The following is a 24,232-nucleotide window of genomic DNA, read 5'->3' as shown; positions in this document are numbered from 1 at the left end:
GATCGGAGCCCGGGGATCGTCATCGAGCTGAACGTGTGCTAAGAACTCGGAGGTGCCAGAGTAACGGTGCTTGGATCGGTCGGATCGGGAAGACGTACGACTACTTCTTCTACGTTGCATCAACGCTTCCGCTGTTGATCTACAAGGGTACGTAGATCACACTCTCCCCTCTCGTTGCTATGCATCACCATGATCTTGCGTGAGCGTAGGAAAATTTTGAAATTACTACGAAACCCAACAGTGGCATCCGAGCCTGGTTTTATGGTTTGATGTTATATGCACGAGTAGAACACAAGTGAGTTGTGGGCGATATAAGTCATACTGCCTACCAGCATATCATACTTTGGTTCGGCGGCATTGTTGGACGAGACGACCCGGACCGACATTACGCGTACGCTTATGCGAGACCGGTTCTCCCGACGTGCTTTGCACATAGGTGGATTGCGGGCGACAGTCTCTCCAACTTTAGTTGAACCGAGTGTGGCTACGCCCGGTCCTTGCGAAGGTTAAAATGGCATCAACTTGACAAACTATCGTTGTGGTTTTGATGTGTAGGTGAGATTGGTTCTTGCTTAAGCCCGTAGCAGCCACGTAAAACTTGCAACAACAAAGTAGAGGCCGTCTAACTTGTTTTTGCAGGGCATGTTGTGATGTGATATGGTCAAGACATGATGCTAAATTTTATTGTATGAGATGATCATGTTTTGTAACCGAGTTATCGGCAACTGGCAGGAGCCATATGGTTGTCGCTTTATTGTATGCAATGCAATCGCGCTGTAATGCTTTACTTTATCACTAAGCGGTAGCGATAGTCGTGGAAGCATAAGATTGGCGAGACGACAACGATGCTACGATGGAGATCAAGGTGTCGCGCCGGTGACGATGGTGATCATGACGGTGCTTCGGAGATGGAGATCACAGGCACAAGATGATGATGGCCATATCATATCACTTATATTGATTGCATGTGATGTTTATCTTTTATGCATCTTATCTTGCTTTGATTGACGGTAGCATTATAAGATGATCTCTCACTAAATTATCAAGAAGTGTTCTCCCTGAGTATGCACCGTTGCGAAAGTTCTTCGTGCTGAGACACCACGTGATGATCGGGTGTGATAGGCTCTACGTTCAAATACAACGGGTGCAAAACAGTTGCACACGCGGAATACTCAGGTTATACTTGATGAGCCAAGCATATACAGATATGGCCTCGGAACACGGAGACCGAAAGGTCGAGCGTGAATCATATAGTAGATATGATCAACATAGTGATGTTCACCAATGAAACTACTCCATCTCACATGATGATCGGACATGGTTTAGTTGATTTGGATCACGTGATCACTTAGAAGATTAGAGAGATGTCTATCTAAGTGGGAGTTCTTAAATAATATGATTAATCGAACTTAAATTTATCATGAACTTAGTCCTGGTAGTATTTTGCAAATTATGTTGTAGATCAATAGCTCGCGTTGTTGCTTCCCTGTGTTTATTTTGATATGTTCCTAGAGAAAATTGTGTTGAAAGATGTTAGTAGTAATGATGCGGATTGGATCCATGATCTGAGGTTTATCCTCATTGCTGCACAGAGGAATTATGTCCTTGATGCACCGCTAGGTGACAGACCTATTGCAGGAGCAGATGTTGACGTTATGAACGTTTGGCTAGCTAAATATGATGACTACTTGATAGTTTAGTGCACCATGCTTAACGGCTTAGAATCGGGACTTCAAAGACGTTTTGAACGTCATGGACCATATGAGATGTTCCAGGAGTTGAAGTTAATATTTCAAGCAAATACCTGAGTTGAGAGATATGAAGTCTCCAACAAGTTCTATAGCTAAAAGATGGAGGAGAATCGCTCAACTAGTGAGCATGTGCTCAGATTGTCTGGGTACTACAATCGCTTGAATCAAGTGGGAGTTAATCTTCCAGATAAGATAGTGATTGACAGAATTCTCTAGTCACCATCACCAAGTTAGTAGAACTTCGTGATGAACTATAGTATGCAAGGGATGACGAAAACGAATCCCGAGTTTTTCATGATGATGAAATCGATGAAGGTAGAAATCAAGAAAGAGCATCAAGTGTTGATGGTTGACAAGATCACTAGTTTCAAGAAAGGGGCAAAGGAAAAAAGGGGAACTTCAAGAAAAACAGCAAGCAAGTTGCTGCTCATGTGAAGAAGCCCAAGTCTGGTCTTAAGCCTGAGACTAAAGTGCTTCTACTGCAAAGGGACTGGTCACTGGAAGCGGTACTACCCCAAGTATTTGGCGGATAAGAAGGATGGCAAAGTGAACAAAAGTATATTTGATATACATGTTATTGATGTGTACTTTACTAGTGTTTATAGCAACCCCTCAGTATTTGATACTGGATTAGTTGCTAAGATTAGTAGCTCGAAACGGGAGTTGCAGAATAAACAGAGACTAGTTAAGGGTGAAGTGACGATGTGTGTTGGAAGTGGTTCCAAGATTGATATGATCATCATCGCACACTCCCTATAATTTCGGGATTAGTGTTGAACCTAAATAAGTGTTATTTGGTGTTTGTGTTGAGCATGAATATGATTTGATCATGTTTATTGTAATAGGTTATTCATTTAAGTAAGAGAATAAAATTGTTGTTCTGTTTACATGAATAAAACCTTATATGGTTACACACCCAATGAAACAAGTTCGTTGGATCTCGATCATAGTGATACACATAATCATAATATTGAAACCAAAAGATGCAAAGTTAATAATGATAGTCCAACTTATTTGTGGCACTGCCGTTTAGGTCATATTGGTGTAAAGCGCATGAAGAAACTCCATGCTGATGGGCTTTTGGAATCACTTGATTATGAATCAGTTGATGCTTGCGAACCATGCCTCATGGGCAAGATGACTAAGACTTTGTTCTTCGGAACAATGGAGCGAGCAACAGATTTGTTGGAAATCATACATAATGATGTATGTGGTCCGATGAATATTGAGGCTCGCGACAGGTATCATTATTTTCTGATCTTCACAGATGATTTGAGCAGATATGAGTATATCTACTTGATGAAACATAAGTCTGAAACATTTGAAAAGTTCAAAGAATTTCAGAGTGAAGTGAAAAATCATCGTAACAAGAAAAGTTTCTACGATCTGATCGTACAGAAGAGTATTTGAGTTACGAGTTTGGCCTTCAGTTAAAAACAATGTGAAATAGTTTCACTACTCACGCCACCTGGAACACCATAGTGTAATGGTGTGTCCGAACGTCATAACCGTACTTTATTAGATATGGTGCGATCTATGATGTCTCTTACCGATCTACCACTATCGTTTTTGGGGTTATGCATTAGAGACAGCTGCATTTACATTAAATAGGGCACCATCTAAATCCGTTGAGACGACACCGTATGAACTATGGTTTGGCAAGAAACCTAAGCTGTCGTTTCTTAAAGTTTGAGGTTGCAATGCTTATGTGAAAAGGTTTCAACCTGATAAGCTCAAACCCAAATCGGAGAAGTGCGTCTTCATAGGATACCCAAAAGAAAATGTTGGGTACACCTTCTATCACAGATCCAAAGGCAAGACATTCGTTGCTAAGAATGGATCCTTTCTAGAGAAGGAGTTTCTCTCGAAAGAAGTGAGTGGGAGGAAAGTAGAACTTGATGAGGTAACTGTACCTGCTCCCTTATTGAAAAGTAGTTCATCACAGAAATCTGTTCTTGTGACTACAACACCAATTAGTGAGGAAGCTAATGATGATGATCATGTAACTTCATATCAAGTTACTACCGAATCTCGTAGGTAAACCAGAGTGAGATCCGCACCAGAGTGGTACGGTAATCCTGTTCTGGAAGTCATGTTACTAGACCATGACAAACTTGCGAACTATGAGGAAGCGATGATGAGCCCAGATTCCGCGAAATGGTTTGAAGCCATGAAATCTGAGATATGATCCATGTATGAGAACAAAGTGTGGACTTTGATGGATTTGCCCGATGATCGGCAAGCCATAGAAAATAAATGGATCTTCAAGAGGAAGACAGACGCTGATAGTAGTGTTACTATCTACAAAGCTAGACTTGTCGAAAAAGGTTTTTGACAAAGTTCAAGGTGTTGACTACGATGAAATTTTCTCACTCGTAGCGATGCTTAAGTCTGTCCAAATCATGTTAGCAATTGCCGCATTTTTATGAAATCTGGCAAATGGATAAACAAAACTACATTCCTTAATGGATTTAAAGAAGAGTTGTATATGATGCAACCAGAAGGTTTTGTCAATCCTAAAGATGCTAACAAAATATACAAGCTCCAGCGATCCATCTATGGACTGGTGCAAGCATCTCAGAGTCGGGATATACGCTTTGATAAGTTGATCAAAGGATATAGTGTTATACAGACTTGCAGTGAAGCATGTATTTACAAGAAAGTGAATGAGAGCACTACAGCATTTCTGATAAGTATATGTGGATGACATATTGTTGATCGGAAATAATGTAGAATTATTCTGTAAAGCATAAAGGAGTGTTTGAGAGGAGTTTTTTTCAAAGAAAGACTTCGGTGATGCTGCTTACATATTGAGCATCAAGATCTATAGAGATAGATCAAGACGCTTGATAAGTTTTTTCAATGAGTACATACCTTGACAAGATTTTGAAGTAGTTCAAAATGGAGCAGTCAAAGAAAGAGTTCTTGCCTGTATTACAAGGTGTGAAGTTGAGTAAGACTCAAAGCCCGACCACGGCAGAAGATAGAAAGAGAATTAAAGTCATTCCCTATGCCTTGGCCATAGGTTCTATAAAGTATGTCATGCTGTATACCAGATCTATTGTATACCCTGCACTGATTTGGCAAGGGAGTACAATAGTAATCTAGGAGTAGATCACTGGACAGCGGTCAGAATTATCCTTAGTGAAATAAGGATATGTTTCTCGATTATGGACGTGACAAAAAGGTTCGTCGTAAAGGGTTACGCCGATGCAAGTTTTGACACTAATCTAGATGACTCTAAGTCTCGGTCTAGATACATATTGAAAGTGGGAGCAATTAGCTAGAGTAGCTCCATGCAGAACATTGTTGACATAGAAATTTGCAAAATACATGTGGATCTGAATGTGGCAGACCCGTTGACTAAGATTCTCTCACAAGCAAAACATGATCACACCTTAGTACTCTTTGGGTGTTAATCACATAGCGATGTGAACTAGACTACTGAATCTAGTAAACCCTTTGGGTGATGGTCACATGGCGATGTGAACTATGGGTGTTAATCACATGATGATGTGAACTATCGATGTTAATCACATGGTGATGTGATCTAGATTATTGACTCTAGTGCAAGTGGGAGACTGAAGGAAATATGCCCTAGAGGCAATAATAAAGTTATTATTTATTTCCTTATATCATGATAAATATTTATTATTCATGCTAGAATTGTATTAACCGGAAACATAATACATGTGTGAATACATAGACAAACTAAGTGTCACTAGTATGCCTCTACTTGACTAGCTCATTAATCAAAGATGGTTATGTTTCCTAACCATGAACAAAGAGTTGTTATTTGATTAATGGGATCACATCATTAGGTGAATGATCTGATTGACATGACCCATTCATTAGCTTAGCACCCGATCGTTTAGTATGTTGCTATTGCTTTCTTCATGACTTATACATGTTCCTATGACTATGAGATTATGCAACTCCCGTTTGCCGGAGGAACACTTTGGGCGCTACCAAACGTCACAACGTAACTGGGTGATTATAAAGGAGCACTACAAGTGTCTCCAAAGGTAGATGTTGGGTTGGCGTATTTCGAGATTAGGATTTGTCACTCCGATTGTCGAAGAGGTATCTCTAGGCCCTCTCGGTAATGCACATCACATAAGCCTTGCAAGCATTGCAACTAATAAGTTAGTTGTGAGATGATGTATTACAGAACGAGTAAAGAGACTTGCCGGTAACGAGATTGAACTAGGTATTGGATACCGACGATCGAATCTCGGGCAAGTAACATACCGATGACAAAGGGAACAACGTATGTTGTTATGCAGTCTGACCGATAAAGATCTTCGTAGAATATGTAGGAGCCAATATGGGCATCCAGATCCCGCTATTGGTTATTGACTGGAGATTTGTCTCAGTCATGTCTACATTGTTCTCGAACCGTAGGGTCCGCACGCTTAACGTTACGATGACAGTTATTATGAGTTTATGCATTTTGATGTACCGAAGTTAGTTCGGGGTCCCGGATGTAATCAAGGACATGACGAGGAGTCTCGAAATGGTCGAGACATAAAGATTGATATATTGGAAGCCTATATTTGGACATCGGAATCGTTCCAGGTGAAATCGGCATTTTACCGGAGTACCGGGGGGTTACCGGAACCCCCCCGGGGGGTTTATTGGGCCTACATGGGCCTTGAGGGAGAAGAGAGAAGGAGGCAGGAGGTGGCCGCGCGCCCCTCCCCTTCCTAGTCTGAATAGGACAAGGGAAGGGGGGCGGCGCCCCCCCCCTTTCCTTCCTCTCTTCCTCCTCTTTCCCCTCTCTCCTTGTCCAACTAGGAGTCCTACTCCCGGTGGGAGTAGGACTCCCCTTGGCGCGCCCACCTTGGCTAGCCGCACCCTCCCCCTTGGCTCCTTTATATACAGAGGCAAGGGGGCACCCTAGGACACACAAGTTGATCCACGTGATCGTTCCTTAGCCGTGTGCGGTGCCCCCTGCCACCATATTCCACCTCGGTCATATCGTTGTAGTGCTTAGGCGAAGCCCTGCATCGGTAGAACATCATCATCGTCACCACGCCGTCGTGCTGACGGAACTCATCCCCGAAGCTTTGCTGGATCGGAGCCCGGGGATCGTCATCGAGCTGAACGTGTGCTAAGAACTCGGAGGTGCCGGAGTAACGGTGCTTGGATCGGTCGGATCGGGAAGACGTACGACTACTTCCTCTACGTTGCGTCAACGCTTCCGCTGTTGATCTACAAGGGTACGTAGATCACACTCTCCCCTCTCGTTGCTATGCATCACCATGATCTTGCGTGAGCGTAGGAAAATTTTGAAATTACTACGAAACCCAACAAGATGATCGTCGGACACCTGCAATATATCATGTGCTATATGCGTGTAGTGTGCTAGAAGCATGCGGGAACATGAAGAAAATGGCAGAAGGCACGATATAGATCTATGTTCCATGTGTGGGGACCAGACGGAGAAATTCCAAAGATGCTTCTGTCTGGTAAACTATTGGCTAAAAATAACCGGAAGAAATTTAAGCCAATCGCGTGGAGATGGTAGGGGACGATCAGGCTGTTGCGATAGGGTAGCATGTAGGATAAGGAGTTTTTGTTCCTTTACCATCCATTTTTCCATCGATTTTTAGGGTTTTTTCTCACCATTTTGGCATTGCCTTCGCGGGATGCCTCCCCTAATCTGAGACCAAGGATGATAATGGCAAGGGTGTCCCAATCTTTCGATGAGAATCACACTCTTCCGATTAGGGTGATGAATAACTTTGATGAACCGAATACAAACGTGCAATGACGTTGTGCCTTATCAATTGCTAAACCAATCTTCTGGAGGTTACGGGGAATTGTAAAATCATTTTCATCCCGATAATGAAGGTCTAGTCCCTACAAGCAAAACTATGATAAAAACAATCTGAATATTGCCAATATATAAATGAAGTGTGGACAAAATATGGGGTTTCAAAAGCAGTCTAGGCCTAGTTGTTGGACATGCACGAAGTACACATAGTTACAATGGCTAATTTTAACTAAACAAAACATTAGAGATTGATCTACTTGCAAAGCCTAAGGGGTGACAACCAAGCGGGTGGACGCACATTCCAAGGCAACTAAAACCCGACCCTAGGCCGTACAAGACCCATGGGCCTAGCTGGAGGTGACACATCACCTTTTAAATTGAATTTTGACTCAAATTCTGCAGCAGCATTGCATCGCTTTTGCTCTATCTCCATGCTCGGGAGTAATTTGAAGGTGAATCATATTGTGTTGGAAATTTCACGACATAAAAGTTTCAACAAAAAAAGATTCGTCCAATTTGGAGTCCCTATTCAAAAGTTATACCCGTTTGTGAATCTAAGTCCAGAACTTGGGGGACTTGATCTTTAATTTCTTTTGGGCCCAAAGTCATGTTTGAGAATTTATTGTACAATCCAATCATGTCCCTTTGCTTTACCATCACACATGATTTGTACAAAGTGTCCAATACTTTTGCAACTAGACATAAAATAAAAATAGTTGAAATATTTTTGTCCTGAATAACATAAATGAATCATCGCATAATTAGAAATCAACTTTGAAATATACATATGTATACAATATTTTTAGTCGTATCCAACGTAGTATGTCCTCATCAGAGGAATTCTGATCGACCTGCCTCTTCCTGAAAAGTCGAGTCTGTTGCGAGCCTTTTTCTTACACTTGAGACTTTTCTTCACTGGCCAAAAGATAAGATGTGGCTGGATTAAGTAGTTGTCCCTTCTCACAAAAAAAAGTCATACACATCTCAGAACCGATGTCAAAGAAATGATGTTCCCTAAACTAACCAACTGATAATATTATGTTTCACATTTTTTATTGAAAATGATTAAACTCCACAAGAGCATCAACTCGGGCCTCAATGCATTTCAGCGGCTAACCACAGAAGTTGATTAGCGCATATAATAGGGTGTCTCCATTTTATTTATCCTTTCGTGTAGAATAGAAATGATTATTTCAGAAATTGTTGTGAATAGTTGTATCCCTCAGCTTGGATCATTCTCCAGGGCTTGATGAACACCGGGCAAGATCCGACACACTGCCATGGCACAAGTCCTGGACCAGTAGGCATGTTCAGAATTGGAAGGAGCTACCCCTGAAAAAAATGAACGAGTTTGGGATGGCCCTGCGGAAGGAAGACATTCGTGATTGCCATGTGGTAGGGTTTGGTTGGTCAGAGAGCGTAGTGTGGCGCCATCCATGTGACAAAATCACCTGTCGATTAAAGGGGATCGCAATGCGCTGGTTCTGGTATTAAATGTGGTAGAACGGTAAGAGAAAATTGGTACAAAATAAAGTGTGCCTCGGACGATATTTCGAGTGGTTAAATACACAATAGCAGTCACTTTACACACTACCGAATCATATTTGCCTATATCTTTTTTTTGCCAGACATATTCGCTTATATATATCTAGCTATCTCGTATACTTTCCCCGCGCTGTTATGCATCCACTTATTTGTAGACATTTCACACCTCCCTTATCTTGTTCCTGCAGCAATTCTACTCTTTATGTCTCAACACCAATATCAGAGGTGCATGAGTGGACACCTTCGTAGAAATTATCTGAGGTGCATGAGTGGACACCTTCGTAGAAACACCAATATCTATGGCATGTATGATACGTGTAGCCATCTTGCTATATGTTTCTTGATAATTTCTAGCTGTAACTGACGTCTGTCTTATCTCACTTGGGTTCATCCACCTCTGTAGATTCCAACTCCCAGGCGACACTTCTCATGGTGAAGCTTCACCAACGGACAATGTTCAGTGATTGCAATCACATGTTTGCGAATGCGTGGCGTCGGGACAGCCAAGTTGCGTATGTGGGTTGTCCTTGGGCGTGCCAAAGCGGTGGCCCGCCAGGACCCCTTGGTGTTGTCCAGCCCGCCGGTTCTTCATTCGAGCAACGTACTAATCTACTATTTCTAAGTAGATGATTTTCACTAACTATAATTCTCTCAATGTGCGATCTTTCACCTCAGCAAGTGTGCCATGTCAGCAGCCAGTAACGCTATTTTACAGCCCCATGCAAATCACATGCATATTCTTTGTTCACATGCGGTGCCATGTGGTATGAAACATTTCTAAATTAAAAAAATAGTAGCTTTTGCTTCAGATCATTTTCTTCATACACAACTCATCTGAAATTAATCTGTAAATTCCCGCCGCAACACGCAAAAAAAAATCACCCAGTTAGTCATGTTTTGCGGGACTAGCAGGCCTTCTGCATCCCTATTTGTCCTGATGGACGTGGTCGTGGCTGCCTGACGTCTACTGCATGCTACACTTTATGGTTGAACACTTGGCCATGTTTTCCTGAAAAGAAGAAACACTTGGCCATGTGGTATATGCAGCAATTCCACTCTTTATGTCTCAACGACCGCACCCGTAAGCTAATCAACCATCTTTGTGTGCTTCGTCTGACAAAAATCGAACAACATGTCCATTTGAATAGTGTGCTCGATCTGGTAAGGATTTCTTTTCTTAGGGCAACGCGTCGAACACCCGTGGGCCGGCCTGCCACATGTTTAGGCCGATTATTTTCTTATTTCCCGGTTCTATGAGATGTAGGTCATAGCTCACACCGTCATGGTAGCTATGAGCGAGACCTGCGCTAGTTTTGAGACAGTTTTACAATTTTTGCAGAAAGATTTTATATATACAGTTTTTAAAATTATTCAAATTAAAAATAGGGAAATATTATATTGTGCAGAACAACAAACAAATGTACACGTATTTAAAAATACAAATAAACAACAAACAAATATACAAAAAATATTCATCTCATATTTTTAAAATGTTCCAAAACTCTATCAATTTTTACGAATTTTAATAATGTTAATCAAATTTAAAATGTTCACAAATTTAGAATGTTTTTAAAATCCTATAATAATTAAATAACAAAAGTGCAACTTTTAGAAATTATTCTGAAATTCCAAATAGTCCCTTTTTAAAAATATTTTATTTTATAAAATATTCATGAAATTTTATGACGTTCATTCGTTTTCTGTGAACCCGTTTTTGAGTTGTTACTACCTAATATGTAAATGTTTATTGTGTATTTGAAAAATTCCAACACATATTTATTAAATATTTCCCACGTATTTATAAGAAAATTGTTATTACATTATATAAAAATGTTAATCAGGTATTTAAAAAAATTGTGTGTATAAAATAAATTGAAAAATAAAAAAAGGTAAAAAGGTAAATGAAAAAGAAAGGAAAGACTAGTAGGAAAAGAAAGAAAGAAAGAAAGGAACAAGAAAATGAGATCGGCCACATCCGCACAAGATTTCCTATTTACCACGTCGAATTGTTTTCTTAATACAGTACAAACTTAAACACTCATACATATGCACATAAACTCACTCCTATGAATGCACGCACGCACACCAACCCCTATGAGCATATCCAATAGACTGAGCCGACACATTATCTTGAGATTGACAAAGTCGCCAGAGACGCCTTCATAGTCGACGGGGACGTCTGCTCCCACTGAATGCATATTGTGGGAATCTAGAAAAATAGGAGCATCAATGTCAAGTCTAGGATTTAAACTCTGGTAGCCTGAGGATACCACTGTCCTTATAACTATAAAAACGAAAGGTTGGCTCACGCGTCGAATTGTTGCTGAAATGCACAGAGATACATAGCGATATCTATTGGGTTGGCCCATCTAGGAGAAAACATACTGCACCACCAGGTTTTGGAAACCTTCTTGAAGGTTTTTTGTTCTCTCAAACTGTTCATTTTTTAAAATGTTCTAAACATTTGAATATATTCCGAAAAAATATTCGAAATTTCATGGTCAAAAGTTTCAAAAACAAATTGTGTTTATAAAAATGGTTTGATCTTTCAAAAAAGTTCAATCTTTTCAGAAAAATCAACAATTTTAAAAATGTTTGGGTTATTTAAAAAGTTTGACAACTGAAAAATAATAATCACTTTTTAGGAAAAATTTCGCATTGTTTAACACTATTTGCGTTTCAAAAAATATTATTTTTAAAAAAATTATAAACTTTAATTTTTGTACATATTATTTAAAAAATCTCTTCTAGAAAATATTCAGATTTTTTGTCAAAAACTTTGCGCCTCGAAAAATGTTTGAAATCTTAAATATTGTTCAGACATTTAAAAAAACGTTTTTTTCCTCCAAAAATGTTCGATTTTTTGGTAGGTCTGTATTGTTTTCTAGGCAAGAATGAAATTTAAAAACCATAAGAAAAAGGAAATGGTACCATGCCTAACCCAATAGCAAACCCGGTTGTGCCTTGAACAACGATGTTATTGGGTTACTTTAGATCTGATTACACACTATGTGAACCAAACGCATATTTAAAAAAAAATCAAATTACGAACCAAACACCTTCTAGATGAGTGGCCTATGTATGTAGCTGACTTTTCACTAAAAAAACTTGTGTAGCTGACTAGGGGTTAGAGTTCATTTACTAAAAAAAGGTGTCAGAGGTTCATGTTTATCTTATGGACTTGTATGCAACTTTGCAAGACAGTACTATATATATATGTATACGGAAGCGGATTTGTAGCACCCGGGTGCTCCACACCCCTATACGAACATTAAATTCAAAAAAATACCAAGAAATTTGAATTCTTTTTTGAGATTTTGGGATAGCAAACTTGGGTTCCTGATCTACTCTCGTGTGAAATTTCGTGAAAATATACCAAGAAACGTATTCGTGGCAAAAAAAAGACAAAAAAAATTCCTATGTATAGAAAAAAAAACTGTTTAGATGGATTTTTGTTCGGACAGTATTTCCTTTGCCACGGATACGTTTTCTGGTATTTTTTCACGAAATTTCACACGGGAGTAGATTGAGAACCCAAGTTTGATATCCCCAAATTTCAGATTTTTTTGAAGTTTTTGATATTTTTTACATTTATTATTTGTATAGGGGTGTGGAGCAACCAGGAGCTCCTGTGTATTTTCCATATGTATACATGCTTTACTCGGTGAGGGACACAACCATCAATCAATGCCCACTAGCACCCCTGCTTGGTGATAACACGACATTAATTCCAGGGGCCGACTACATAGGGTCGTTTCTTGCTTTGTATGCCTTCATCTCTTATATATACATGATGCTCTTGCTCCTGCTTCATTCCCATCCATCTCTTATTTGATTACTCATTTACTCGTCTGCCATATATCTATGAAAGAACGGTGTGTAGGAAGGAGTTCAAATAGATCACTTTCCAACTAATCAGTTAAGCCTTGACACTAAGGCCTAGACAATGTGATGCGTCCTCGATTTCAAACATTGATTCCCCTTGGGAATGAGTGACATTAGGAAGAGATACATGGTGCACGCCCTTACTGCACCATCGTGTCAGATGGTATCAACCAGGTTCCATGTGTGTGGTTGAACAACTACGATACTCTACAGTTCAAAGACGGGCCAGACATTATGAACCCACTTTAGGAAGTCAATCATGTGTACAGCGTCTCTGTGACGATCATTGGCCGGGTTGCAACCTTCTCTCATGGCTTTGCAGGTGTGAGGACTGCGTCTTGTCGTTATCATGTACTCTCTCTATTTCCAAATATTTGTATTTCTAAGTATTTCAAATGGACACAACATATGGATATATGTAGACATATTTTAGAGTGTAGATTGACTCATTTTGCTCTATATGTAGTCACTTGTTGAAATCTCTAAAAAAACAAACATTTGGAAATGGAGGGAGTACTAGCTAGCTAGTCTCGACATCCTATACTACAGGAACACTGACTGGCCGATGTCTTTTAGATATGCATATTTCTAGAAGTCTAAATGCTGCTTCAACCAATTTGAGTACTTGAGACTTATTTTCACGGCTGGCTAGATTGTAATTAAGACCCGAGCTTCCTTCACTAGTCAAAGTTAAGAAGACTGATGTGACCCGACGAAGTAGTTGCCGCTTCTCAGGGAAAGGTAATAGCTTGAGCAATATCCGAATCGAAACAGAGCAAGGATGGTGAGGAACTAAAACTAACCAGTTGAAAAAATTGAACTCACCACAAATTCATCATCAACAATTGGGTATTTTTTCCGAATGTGAACGACTAATCACATAAGCGCATATAATAGTTATGTTCTTTCTTGTGTTTTCCAAAGAAAACAAAAAAATAGAAATTATTATATTAATCAGAAATTCATATTATTTCAAAGATTATTGTGAATAATCAGATGTCTCCAAATGTTGAGTAATTAATCAGTTCCGTCAACTCATAGTTTTTGGGATCTTATAATTCGACAAATAGGGTGATGTCCTAAAAAGAGCTAGATTTCCTAAGAAAAATGATTTGTTTGCATTGAGCTAGAACAATACCAAAACTATAAATATTTAGTTCCTCTATAGTGGTGTCCTTTCAACTGAAGATGGTTTAGCTAAACGCAACTGTAATGGTAGTAAATTTTGTGCATTCTCCAATCAAGAGAAGGCTATTCAACATATCTTCCTTGATTGCCACTTACGTATTATGGCTTCGTTTATGTTTCAGATAAGCATTTGGATTTAACTCATCCTCAATCATTCTCACATATGTTTGGGAATCAGATACATGTGATTTCACTTGCCCTACACTTATATTTGTTTGGCAGGGTTATCACATTATGGCGGTAAATTTGGCTATGCCGTAATTATGTCCCTTCACAAGAAGAGAATTTTGTTTTGGATAATCTATATGATGCTTCTATGTCCGTATTTTGTTTTTATCGACACCCCTCTCTCTAAGCATATGGACATGTTTTTCGATTTTGGTTTTTACTTGAGAACAAGCGAGATCTAAGCTTGGGGAGTTGTTACGTCCATTTTGCATCATGTTTTCCTACTGTTATTTATGATGTTTTTATGCATAATATTGCTTTTTGCAGTAACTGTAATGTTTTTCTCTCATAATATGCAAAGTACACACAAAGAAGGAGAATTCCGGCAGCTGGTAATCTGGACCTCGAAAACTACGTCAGACTACCTATTCTGCACAACTCCAAACAAGCTGATACTTTACGAAGATATTTTATGGAATATTTAAGAGATATTGGAGCCAATAAGTATCAGAGGGGGCCCTCCAGGTGGGCACAACCCACCTGGGCGCGCCAGGGAGCCCAGGCGCACCCTGGTGGGTTGTGCTCACCCAGATCCACCTCTGGTGCCCATCTTCTGATATATATAAGTCATTTTGACCTAGAAAAAAAAATAAGAAAAGGACTTTCGGGACAGAGCGTCACCGTCTCGAGGCGGGACTTGGGCAGGAGCACTTTTGCTCTCCGACGGAGCCATTCCACTGAGGGAACTTCCCTCCCGGAGGAGAAAATCATTGTCTTTATTATCACCAACAACTCTCCCATCTCACTACTAGGAAAAACTTATAGACAGACGCTTACTAGTAGCGAGGGTTTATACCCCTCGCTATTGCTACTTACTAGTAGTGCGGGTTTTTACCCCTCGCTACTACTAAGTTGATAGTAATAACATGAATTTTTAACCCTCGCTACTACTAAGCGGTCTCTACCGTGTCCCCCGAGACATACCATAGTAGTAGTAAGGGATATAAAACCACGCTACTACTAAGTTGATAGTAATAGCGCGGTGTATAAACTCCAAGCTACTACTATGTGGTCTGCATCGTGCCTCCCGCGACAGGCCGTAGTAGCAGCTTGGGGTATAAACACAGCTCTACAACTATAGAACCACACACGTAGCTCGTGGAGGCACCGTTACCAGCAAGTTCCCCTCCGCCTCGCCTGACCACTCCGCCCGCTCTTCCTCTCCCTTTTCCCAAATCCCCGGCGCCGCCGCCCGCCGTCCACACCAAGCACCACCCGTCCGCCACCGCCACCGCCTCCCTCTGCCTCTCAACCCGCACGGGCCACCTCCCCCAGCGCCCCGTCCCCCTCGCCGTCTCCTCCGGCGAACGGGGTCGGCCCCGCGGCGCCGACGCGGGGCGATGTGTACCTGGGGCGGCAGCTCGTGGCCGCGGCCGCGATGGGTGCCCGCACGTGTGCGCCGGAGGAGGACGCTGAGAGGCGCCGCCGCCGCAAGGAGAAGCGGAGGGCCCTGGCCAAGAAGACGCCCTCCGGCGTCGGCTGCGGCGCCCCGCTGCACACCGGTGAGGAGGGGTCCCCCGGCCACGTCGAGCCCGCCACCTACGACCTGGTAAGCAGGCGCATCCACGGGCTCAGCTCGCTGCCATTTTCAGTGTGTTCATCGGCTTATCAGAGCATGGACTAACATGACATGATGTGGGAGGAGTAAAAAAAATTTCCCGTTCGCCCGTCGTCGCTGTCAGCAGTGAAAATTCGATGCCAAATCACACCTGGTGGCTGATGTAGTGTCTGCACAGGAAATGAAATTCTAAAGTGGTAATTTGTTTATCTTGACTGTATGATTGCTGGACATGACAACATTGTCTTGTTTGTATCCTGTGTGAGCAGAAGAAGAGGCACAACCAACTGAAGACCGTGCTATGCGGGCGGTGCAAGCTACTGTCGCACGGAAGGTGTTTGACAAAATGACCAAGTAAGGTAAGAGTGGCTTTCATAGTTCTAGTACTACTTGGTGTTTTTGTTTCTCTCTGTAATGTACTAATGTGAGTCTAACATTTCCCTAAAGAAAGAAAGCTTCAACTTCACCGTGGCACTCACCACTAACTACCTACCTTGTCCTGTCACGTAACTGAATATAGGGTCAGTTGATGCCAAAGTGATTGAACAGTTAGAATACAGCTGCATTGTAGTGAAAAACACACTAATTTGCTATGCAGTTTATGTTTTTTGCATTACACAACCCTAAGATTTTAATTCAGAAGTAAAAGTCAGTTTCAATTACAGGACGTATCACACAAGGACGTGCATCATTGTCCACGACACCATACATCTGAAAATAAGCCATAGGTCAGTAAAAGAATACAAGGCCGCAGTCTAGTCAATTATAGACAAAACAAGAAGCAAATCTAATTTTAACACTGTTGGTACAGGGAGAGAGAGAAAGATATGTTTCCTGTGGATCAAGAGCTCGCTCTGGGAAAGGGCACAGTCCCATGTAGCAATTTCCTTCCCCATGGTACTCACGAAGCCTACTGCCTTTTTTTAAGAAAAAGAAGCAAGCACGATGCATAGATCAGATTATCAAGGGAACAATGATCCCTTTGCCAATATATGCTTCCAATGGATAGATGGATACGATACTACTAATCAAAAAGAGAATGAGAGAGCACATTAGTTTGATATGACAAAACCAGTCCTGGATATGGTCATGGAACTATGTTTTGACTATAGCAGGGAAAGTAGTAGCCACTCCTCTTTGCACGGGACATAGAGTTTCAGTATTTTTTACAAAAAAGTATCATGGACACTAAAGCAAGTATTGAAGATGCTTTTCTGAAATTCATCTACATAAACTTCAGACTTGTAGATGGGAGTTAATTTTAGTGATCTGAATTAAACTGTCCTTTGTAAATTTCGCAATGGAGTTGGAATGCCCTTCGTTATCCTTATCTGGAACAAGTCAGAACCATGATACCTAAGAAATTGTGCTCTAGGCTTTTGTCATGTGGTTTGTACTGAAACTTACAAGTCAGAACCATGATACCTAAGAAATTGTGCTCTATGCTTAGGGGATTGGGGGAGGGATGCGGCGAGAGAGACGGTATTGGGGGAGAAGCACATAATGTCTACTGAAATTTAATTTTATTTATTCCCGTAGCTACTGTACATCACAACATGCAAGGAAATATATGTCTGCTGAAATTTTATTTTATTTGTTCTTTGCTCTTTACAGAAATCTTGGATTCATAAATGGGAGAAGCACATAAGGGAGAAGAAGATGATTGCAAGGATGGAGAGGGAGCAAATCATTTGGAGGGATAGAATGCCACAGTTTGGCGTTTTTATGCATTTTTGTTTGCTTTCAACTGTGTTTGCACTAGCTGGGACTATAGATTGGTGCTTGTGGGTAACTAGTAGTGTTGATTACATCTTGTAGTTGATTACTATACGGTTTATTTGGTGGAAGATTATATGTTCAGATCCAATATGCTATTTAATACCCCTTTGATCTTGAGCATGATTATCATTTGTGAGTAGTTACTTTTGTTCTTGATGTCACGGGAGAAATCATGTTGCAAGTAATCATGTGAACTTGATATGTGTTTGATATTTTGATAATATGTATGTTGTGATTTCCTTAGTGGTGTCATGTGAACGTCGACTACATGACACTTCATCATATTTGGGCCTAAAAGAATGCATTATGAATTAGTTATTAGATGATGGGTTGCGAGAGTGACAGAAGCTTAAACCTTAGTTTATGCGCTATTCCGTAAGGGACCAATTGGATCCAAAAGTTTAATGCCATGCTTAGAATTTATTCTTAATACTTTTCTCGTAGTTACGGATGCTTGTGTGAGGCTTAATCATAAGTAGGAGGTTTGTTCAAGTAAGAACAACACCTAAGCACAGGTCCACCCATATATCAAATTATCAAAGTAGCGAACACAAATTGAATCAACATGGTGAAAGTGACTAGATGAAATTTCCGTGTACCATCAAGAATGATTTTCTTACTATAAGAGACCGTTTTGGCATGTCATTTGCCTCAAAAGGATTGGTCTACCTTGCTGCACTTCTGTTACTATTATCGTTACTTGCTCGTTACAAATTATCTTGCTACCAAACTACTCTATTACTTACAATTTCAGCACTTGCAGGCATTGCCTTGCTGAAAATCACTTGTCATTTCTTTCTGCTCCTCGTTGGGTTCGACACTCTTACGTATCGAAAAGAGCTACAATTGATCCCCTATACTTGTGGGTCATTAGCAATCATGCATATATGAGATCAAACAAGACTCAAATAACTTTCATTGATAAAAAGATAGATCTGATCATAAACTCAAAATTCATCAGATCCCAACAAACACATCGCAAAAAGAGTTACATCATATGGATCTCCAAGAGACCATTGTATCGATAATCAAAAGAGAGATGGGAAACCATCTAGCTACTAACTACGGACCTGTAGGTCTACGAAGAACTACTCACGCATCATCGGAGAGGCACCAATGGACATGATGAACCCCTCTGTGATGGTATCTAGATTGGATCTGTGGTTTCTGGAACTTGCGGAGGCTGGAATTGATGTTTCGTCGACTCCCCTAGGGTTTTTAAAATATTGGGGTATTTATAGAGCAAAGAGGTTGTTCGGGAGGCATCCTAGGTGGGCACAACCCACCAGGTCGCGCCTGGGCCTCCAGGCGCGCCCTGGTGGGTTGTACTCCCCTCGGAGCACCCCCCCAGGTGCTTCTCCGGCCCACTGGATGTCTTCTGGTTCAAAAAAAATTCACAAAAAGTTTCGCTGCGTTTGGACTCCGTTTGGTATTGATTTCATGCGATGTAAAAAACATGCAGAAAACAGCAATTCGCACTTGGCACTATGTCAATAGGTTAGTACCAAAAATGATATAAAATGATTATAAAACATCCAAGAATGATAATATAACAATATGGACAATAAAAAAAATATAGATACGTTGGAGACGTATCAGAGCAGTTATGGAAGTTGGATATCTTCTAAAATGCATAATTGTGGTTCTTGTTTTCTTTGCTCTTGCTATTCTAGCAAAGATTTGGTGAATTCTTATGTATCCAATGTCGTTGAAAAAGCAAAGAAATGTATTTTCTTGTGTCAAATTGAATTGCAAATTCCAGATTTGCGGGCCGGCGGGAGCGACGCCCGAGCAGACCCCACAAAGCCGACCCGTAAAATAGCATATTCCATGAACCGCAAAGCAGACTCTGCGGCCGCCCGTGCCGGCCAGCAAAGCGGTTTTTCCATGAATCGCAAACATGTTTTGCGGGTCGGCGTTATACGGGGTCTGCTAGAGATGCTCTTACATCCTCTTCCCCCGACGAGACGGCTTCCATCCCATTCCATGGCGGCGCACCCTCCACGCTGGCAGCTTCCCTCTCCCTCTAATCCTTGCTCCACCGCCCTCCCTTAGGACCCTCGCCATGACCGTGCACTCCTAGCTCCCTGCCACGGTAGAGACCTCCACTGCTCGACCCTGCTGGATCCGCCCATCGCTGGTTCCCTCGCCACCGTCACTCTCCCGTCACAGCCGCCGTCCACTGCTCCGCCACCATCAGTGAGTAGGGCGAGATGATGGCCAGCCCCTGCCGTTGCTGCCCCTACTCGCCTGCGTCCGGGCCACTGGACGACGGCGACCTCCTTCGCGAGATCCTCCTCCGCCTCCCTCCCTTACCATCCTCCCTCCCCCGCGCCGCCCTCGTCTGGAAGCGTTGGCGCCGCCTCGCCTCCGACCCGGCCTTCTCCAAGCGCTTTCGCATCCACCACCGTCACAATCCCGCCCTCCTCGGTTTGTTCGGTAGTCATCCCGGCGCCCCCTTCGAACCTACTCTGCAAGCGCCCAATCATGTCCCGCCCGACCGCTTCTCCTTCAAGTCCGACCACCACGGCGCCCGCTATAGCTTCCGGTTCCTTGGATGCCGCCATGGCCTCGTATTAGCCTTGGACCACAGGCTGATCCGTCTCCTTGTGTGGGACCCCGTCACCGGCGACTAACGCAGCATGGTCGTTCCCCCGCGGTTCCATCCCAAGGACACCGATTCCTTGTTTGGACCACGGGCCACCGACATCAACGGGGCGGTGCTTCGTGCTGCCGGAAACGTCCACCACTTCCTGGTGGTCTTGCTAACGGCGGACGACGGCCACAAATGACAAAGACAAGCTTTGGCCTACGTTTACTCGTCGGAGACTGGCGTGGGGCAAGGTCATCTCAACATCCATTGCTTTCAAGGTTATTAACTTCTTTCCCCGCAGAGTTTCTAAGGAGCGTGTTGTGTTGGTTGGGGGTTCCCTTTACTAGACACTTAGGATGCGTTTGGTTGAAGGTGTGGTATAAATGGTTTGGGACCGTCCAATTTTTTTGGGATTGGACCATTCAATTCATGTATTTGGCTGAATATAAGAGATGAGCTAATTATTTAGGACGGGACCACCAGTCATGCTCACATGGTCATGCATGCAAAGGGTGGCCATTTGATTCGACTATATTTTTTGGGTGGAACGGTTCAGCATCTTGGAGGCATATTCTCTTTTTTTGACTCAAACCATTCAAGTGCTTTATAACCAAACATGTCCATTTTTTGGATGATCCCAACCCATCTGTGGCCACCCTTGCAACCAAACGCACCCTTACCGGGGTTCCAAGACACGGCTTAAGATTTATTTTTCTCGAGTTTGATTTGGGGAGAGACAAGCTAGATTTGGTACAGGTGCCACAGTTGGTGGGTGAATGTTATAAAATGACTACCGTGCGGGAAGATGGCGGTGGGCTAGGTTTGCTCGCCGTGTCACACTTCACTGCTAAATTATGGAAGAGGGAGGCAGATCTGATGGTGTTGCCTCATGGGAGTTGCAAAGAACTATTGATCTGAATAAGCTTCTATCTCTGAACTTAGAGAAGGGCCACAGGATGACACTATGATTTGCCGATGACAATAATTTGCTGGTCCTGGGCACCATTTTCGGCCTCTTCACCGTCCAGCTTCAATCATTGAAGTTCAAGAAACTTTCTGAAAACAAACGTCTTTCTCCCCATCTTCCATTCGAAAGTATCTACACCGGAGGTAATAGCATCTCATTAGAATGCCTCCGCACTTTGCCAAGTTAATGTTTGATGAATTAGGACCCTTCCCCATTTCCTATTTGTACACATGCTCATGCCTGCACAGAGATGATAATGCTATCACGCTAAGTAGAAGCAAATAAAGTGCCTACCAGATGTAGGCAAGTTAAGACATTTATGCTATCCTACTTGATGATCATTTTATCTTTACACATGCGAGATGTAGGCAAATTAAGACTGCTAATATTAGAAGGCAAATTACCTATTATTGTTCCATGGTTCAGTTGTTGGTTGATTTGTGTAATAATACTAATGTGGAGATGGTTCAACTTTGACAATTTTGAATCTATTGTTTTTTGTTTTAGTCCTTTAAAATATAATGAGAACAAGTCGTGATTGAATGCTACAAGTTGGTTTGACTGGTGATATTGCTTGCTCTGCAGGAATCTGTAGTTAGGGTGTGTTTTGTTGCCCGCATTAGGCCGAGCCTGGCCCGCACGGAAAGAAAGTGGCCCGTTTGGTTGCATGCGTTCATTGTGCGGCCCGCATCGCACGAACCTTAAAGCACGTCCAGGCCAGGCCAAGGAGAAACGCCCGAATTGGTAGTACCTCGCGAGCCTGGCTCATGCGAGGCAGGGGAGGGCGACGCGCTTCTCCCCTCGTGCGAGCAGGGGAGATGGTGCGAGCTCGCCTGTGTCGCCGAAAAATCGGCAGAAGGATTTCGGCTCACCTCCCGCCGAGTCCACCCCTATTTAGCCCCTCCCTCACCGCCCCAACTCCCGCCACCATTCTCCCTTCATTCGAGCTTTCCCGCCGGCGCGCATTGGCACCGACGAGCAGGTAAGCGGCGCATCTTCACCGGCCGGCGGTCCACGACATCGGCGCTTCTTCACCGGTCGGCGTTGATCTTCCACGACCGCCCCCTCGTCCTCAAGCTGCAGCCATGGCCTCTATGAGTTCAATCCCCTTTCTCTCTGTTCCTTCTAGCTAGATCTGAGCTGCAGCTAGGGTTTGATCTAGATGCATGGTCGATTAGTGGTCTGATCTGTGAGCTGCTATGGTTGATTGCTATGCTACGGTTGCAATTTGTGGTAGGGCTACATGTTCAAGCATGTGGTAGGCTAGATTAGTAGTAGAGTTTGAAGTTGAACCTTGTGCTTGCGTTGAATCATGCTTAGATCTGTGATTTGTAGCTATTGGTTGTCCATTTGTAGCGTGTTGTTTGTTGTAGTTGTATGTTCCTGCTCATAGATTATCCGGTCTACTTGGTATGATAGCGATGAAGCATGTGCTTACTGTGATAGTGATGAACCATGTACATGTATACTCATGCTTTCATGGATTGTCCGGTATGTTGTGTGCTATGCTTACTGTCAATGCGTGCTACGATTGTAGGACATGATCACGCAGACGCAAGATCTTAGTCAGGCCCTTGTCCTGTCCGACAGCCAGTTTGCTCCATCGTTTGTCGAGGACTCGCAGCCTATGTCCCAGATGGCACCTGATTCAGAGGTGTTCGCCTCTGAATCCATCTATGTGCCAGTAGTGCTCGTTGAGCCAACTACTGCTGGTGCTAGTGCTGCCGCTGCACTCAAGCTAGTAGCAGCAAAGGCAAAGAAGGATGGTAGGTCGAACAACATGAAGTGGCAGCCGTTCATGTCCATGTTCGTGCTGAACAAGATGTGTGAGCTCATCTCTAGTGGAGTTAGGACTGACAAGGGCTTTAAGGAGGTGCACTTGAACACCGTTGCGAAGCAGGTGTTCGAGTTCTATGGGAAAGAGGTGTCTGCCACCCAGGTGTACAACCACCTGAGGAAGTGGAGAAGTCGATGGATCCAGGTGTTCAGGCTGAGAGATCTTAGCGGTGCCTCATGGGATGAGAACACCTGCTTCATAGTTCTGGAGGCAGAGCACTACACCGGCCATGTCGCGGTTAGCTCACAGCCCTCTTCCTTTTCATACTGTCCACCATTGCCTACTCCTAATCACAACTAACAACACTTGTGTTTCATTCTTAGGACCACCCAAGGGACACTGAGTTCCTCAACACACCCATACAAAACTACAACCAGATGTAGCACATCTTCTCCTTCGGGCTGGCAATTGGGTGTTGGAAATATGCCCTAGAGGCAATAATAAAAGGATTATTATTATATTTCCTTGTTCATGATGATTGTCTTTTATTCATGCTATAATTGTGTTATCCGGAAATCATAATACATGTGTGAATACATAGACACCAACATGTCCCTAGTAAGCCTCTAGTTGACTAGCTCGTTGATCAACAGATAGTCATGGTTTCCTGACTATGGACATTGGATGTCATTGATAACGAGATCACATCATTAGGAGAATGATGTGATGGACAAGACCCAATCCTAAACATAGCATAAGATCGTATAGTTCGTTTGCTAGAGTTTTTCCAATGTCAAGTATCTTTTCCTTAGACCATGAGATCGTGTAACTCCCGGATACCGTAGGAGTGCTTTGGGTGTACCAAACGTCACAACGTAACCGGGTGACTATAAAGGTACATTACAGGTGTCTCCGAAAGTGTCTGTTGGGTTGGCATGAATCGAGACTGGGATTTGTCGCTCCGTATGACGGAGAGGTATCTCTGGGCCCACTCGGTAATGCATCATCATAATGAGCTCAAAGTGACTAAGTGTCTGGTCACGGGATCATGCATTACGGTACGAGTAAAGTGACTTGCCGGTAACGAGATTGAACGAGGTATTGGGATACCGAGGATCGAATCTCGGGCAAGTAACGTACCGATTGACAAAGGGAACTGTATACGGGGTTGCTTGAATCCTC

General features: G+C 42.6%; 1 protein-coding gene and 1 pseudogene across 4 annotated transcripts; both read left to right on the top strand.

Annotated features, from left to right (window-relative positions):
- The first annotated feature begins 15,469 nt into the window (after positions 1-15,469).
- On the top strand, positions 15,470-17,852 carry LOC125510779 (putative nitric oxide synthase). 4 transcript variants are annotated; one of them, XR_015602733.1, is made up of 5 exons: positions 15,470-15,925; positions 16,204-16,288; positions 16,600-16,662; positions 16,746-16,831; positions 17,549-17,852. XR_015602733.1 is itself a non-coding variant. In XM_087521847.1 (3 exons), exons 1-2 carry the CDS (start codon positions 15,755-15,757, stop codon positions 16,282-16,284), a joined length of 252 nt encoding a protein of 83 aa, XP_087377973.1. In that variant the 5' UTR covers positions 15,470-15,754; the 3' UTR covers positions 16,285-16,288; positions 17,549-17,852. The 4 variants fall into 4 exon arrangements, 2 of the variants coding, with proteins under 2 accessions (XP_087377973.1, XP_087377972.1); XR_015602732.1 differs by having other exon boundaries at positions 16,204-16,293; XM_087521847.1 differs by lacking the exons at positions 16,600-16,662; positions 16,746-16,831.
- Positions 17,853-19,926: 2,074 nt separating this feature from the next.
- LOC147973058 (uncharacterized) lies at positions 19,927-21,984 on the top strand (annotated as a pseudogene).
- The last annotated feature ends 2,248 nt before the right edge of the window (positions 21,985-24,232 follow it).

The sequence above is a fragment of the Triticum urartu genome, chromosome 5A, assembly GCF_056163025.1.
Source record: "Triticum urartu cultivar PI428250 chromosome 5A, HENAU_Tu73, whole genome shotgun sequence".
NCBI classification, from domain to species: Eukaryota; Viridiplantae; Streptophyta; class Magnoliopsida; order Poales; family Poaceae; genus Triticum; species Triticum urartu.
Note: the sequence above shows the minus strand (reverse complement) of the source record. Positions and strands in the feature narration are given on the sequence as shown.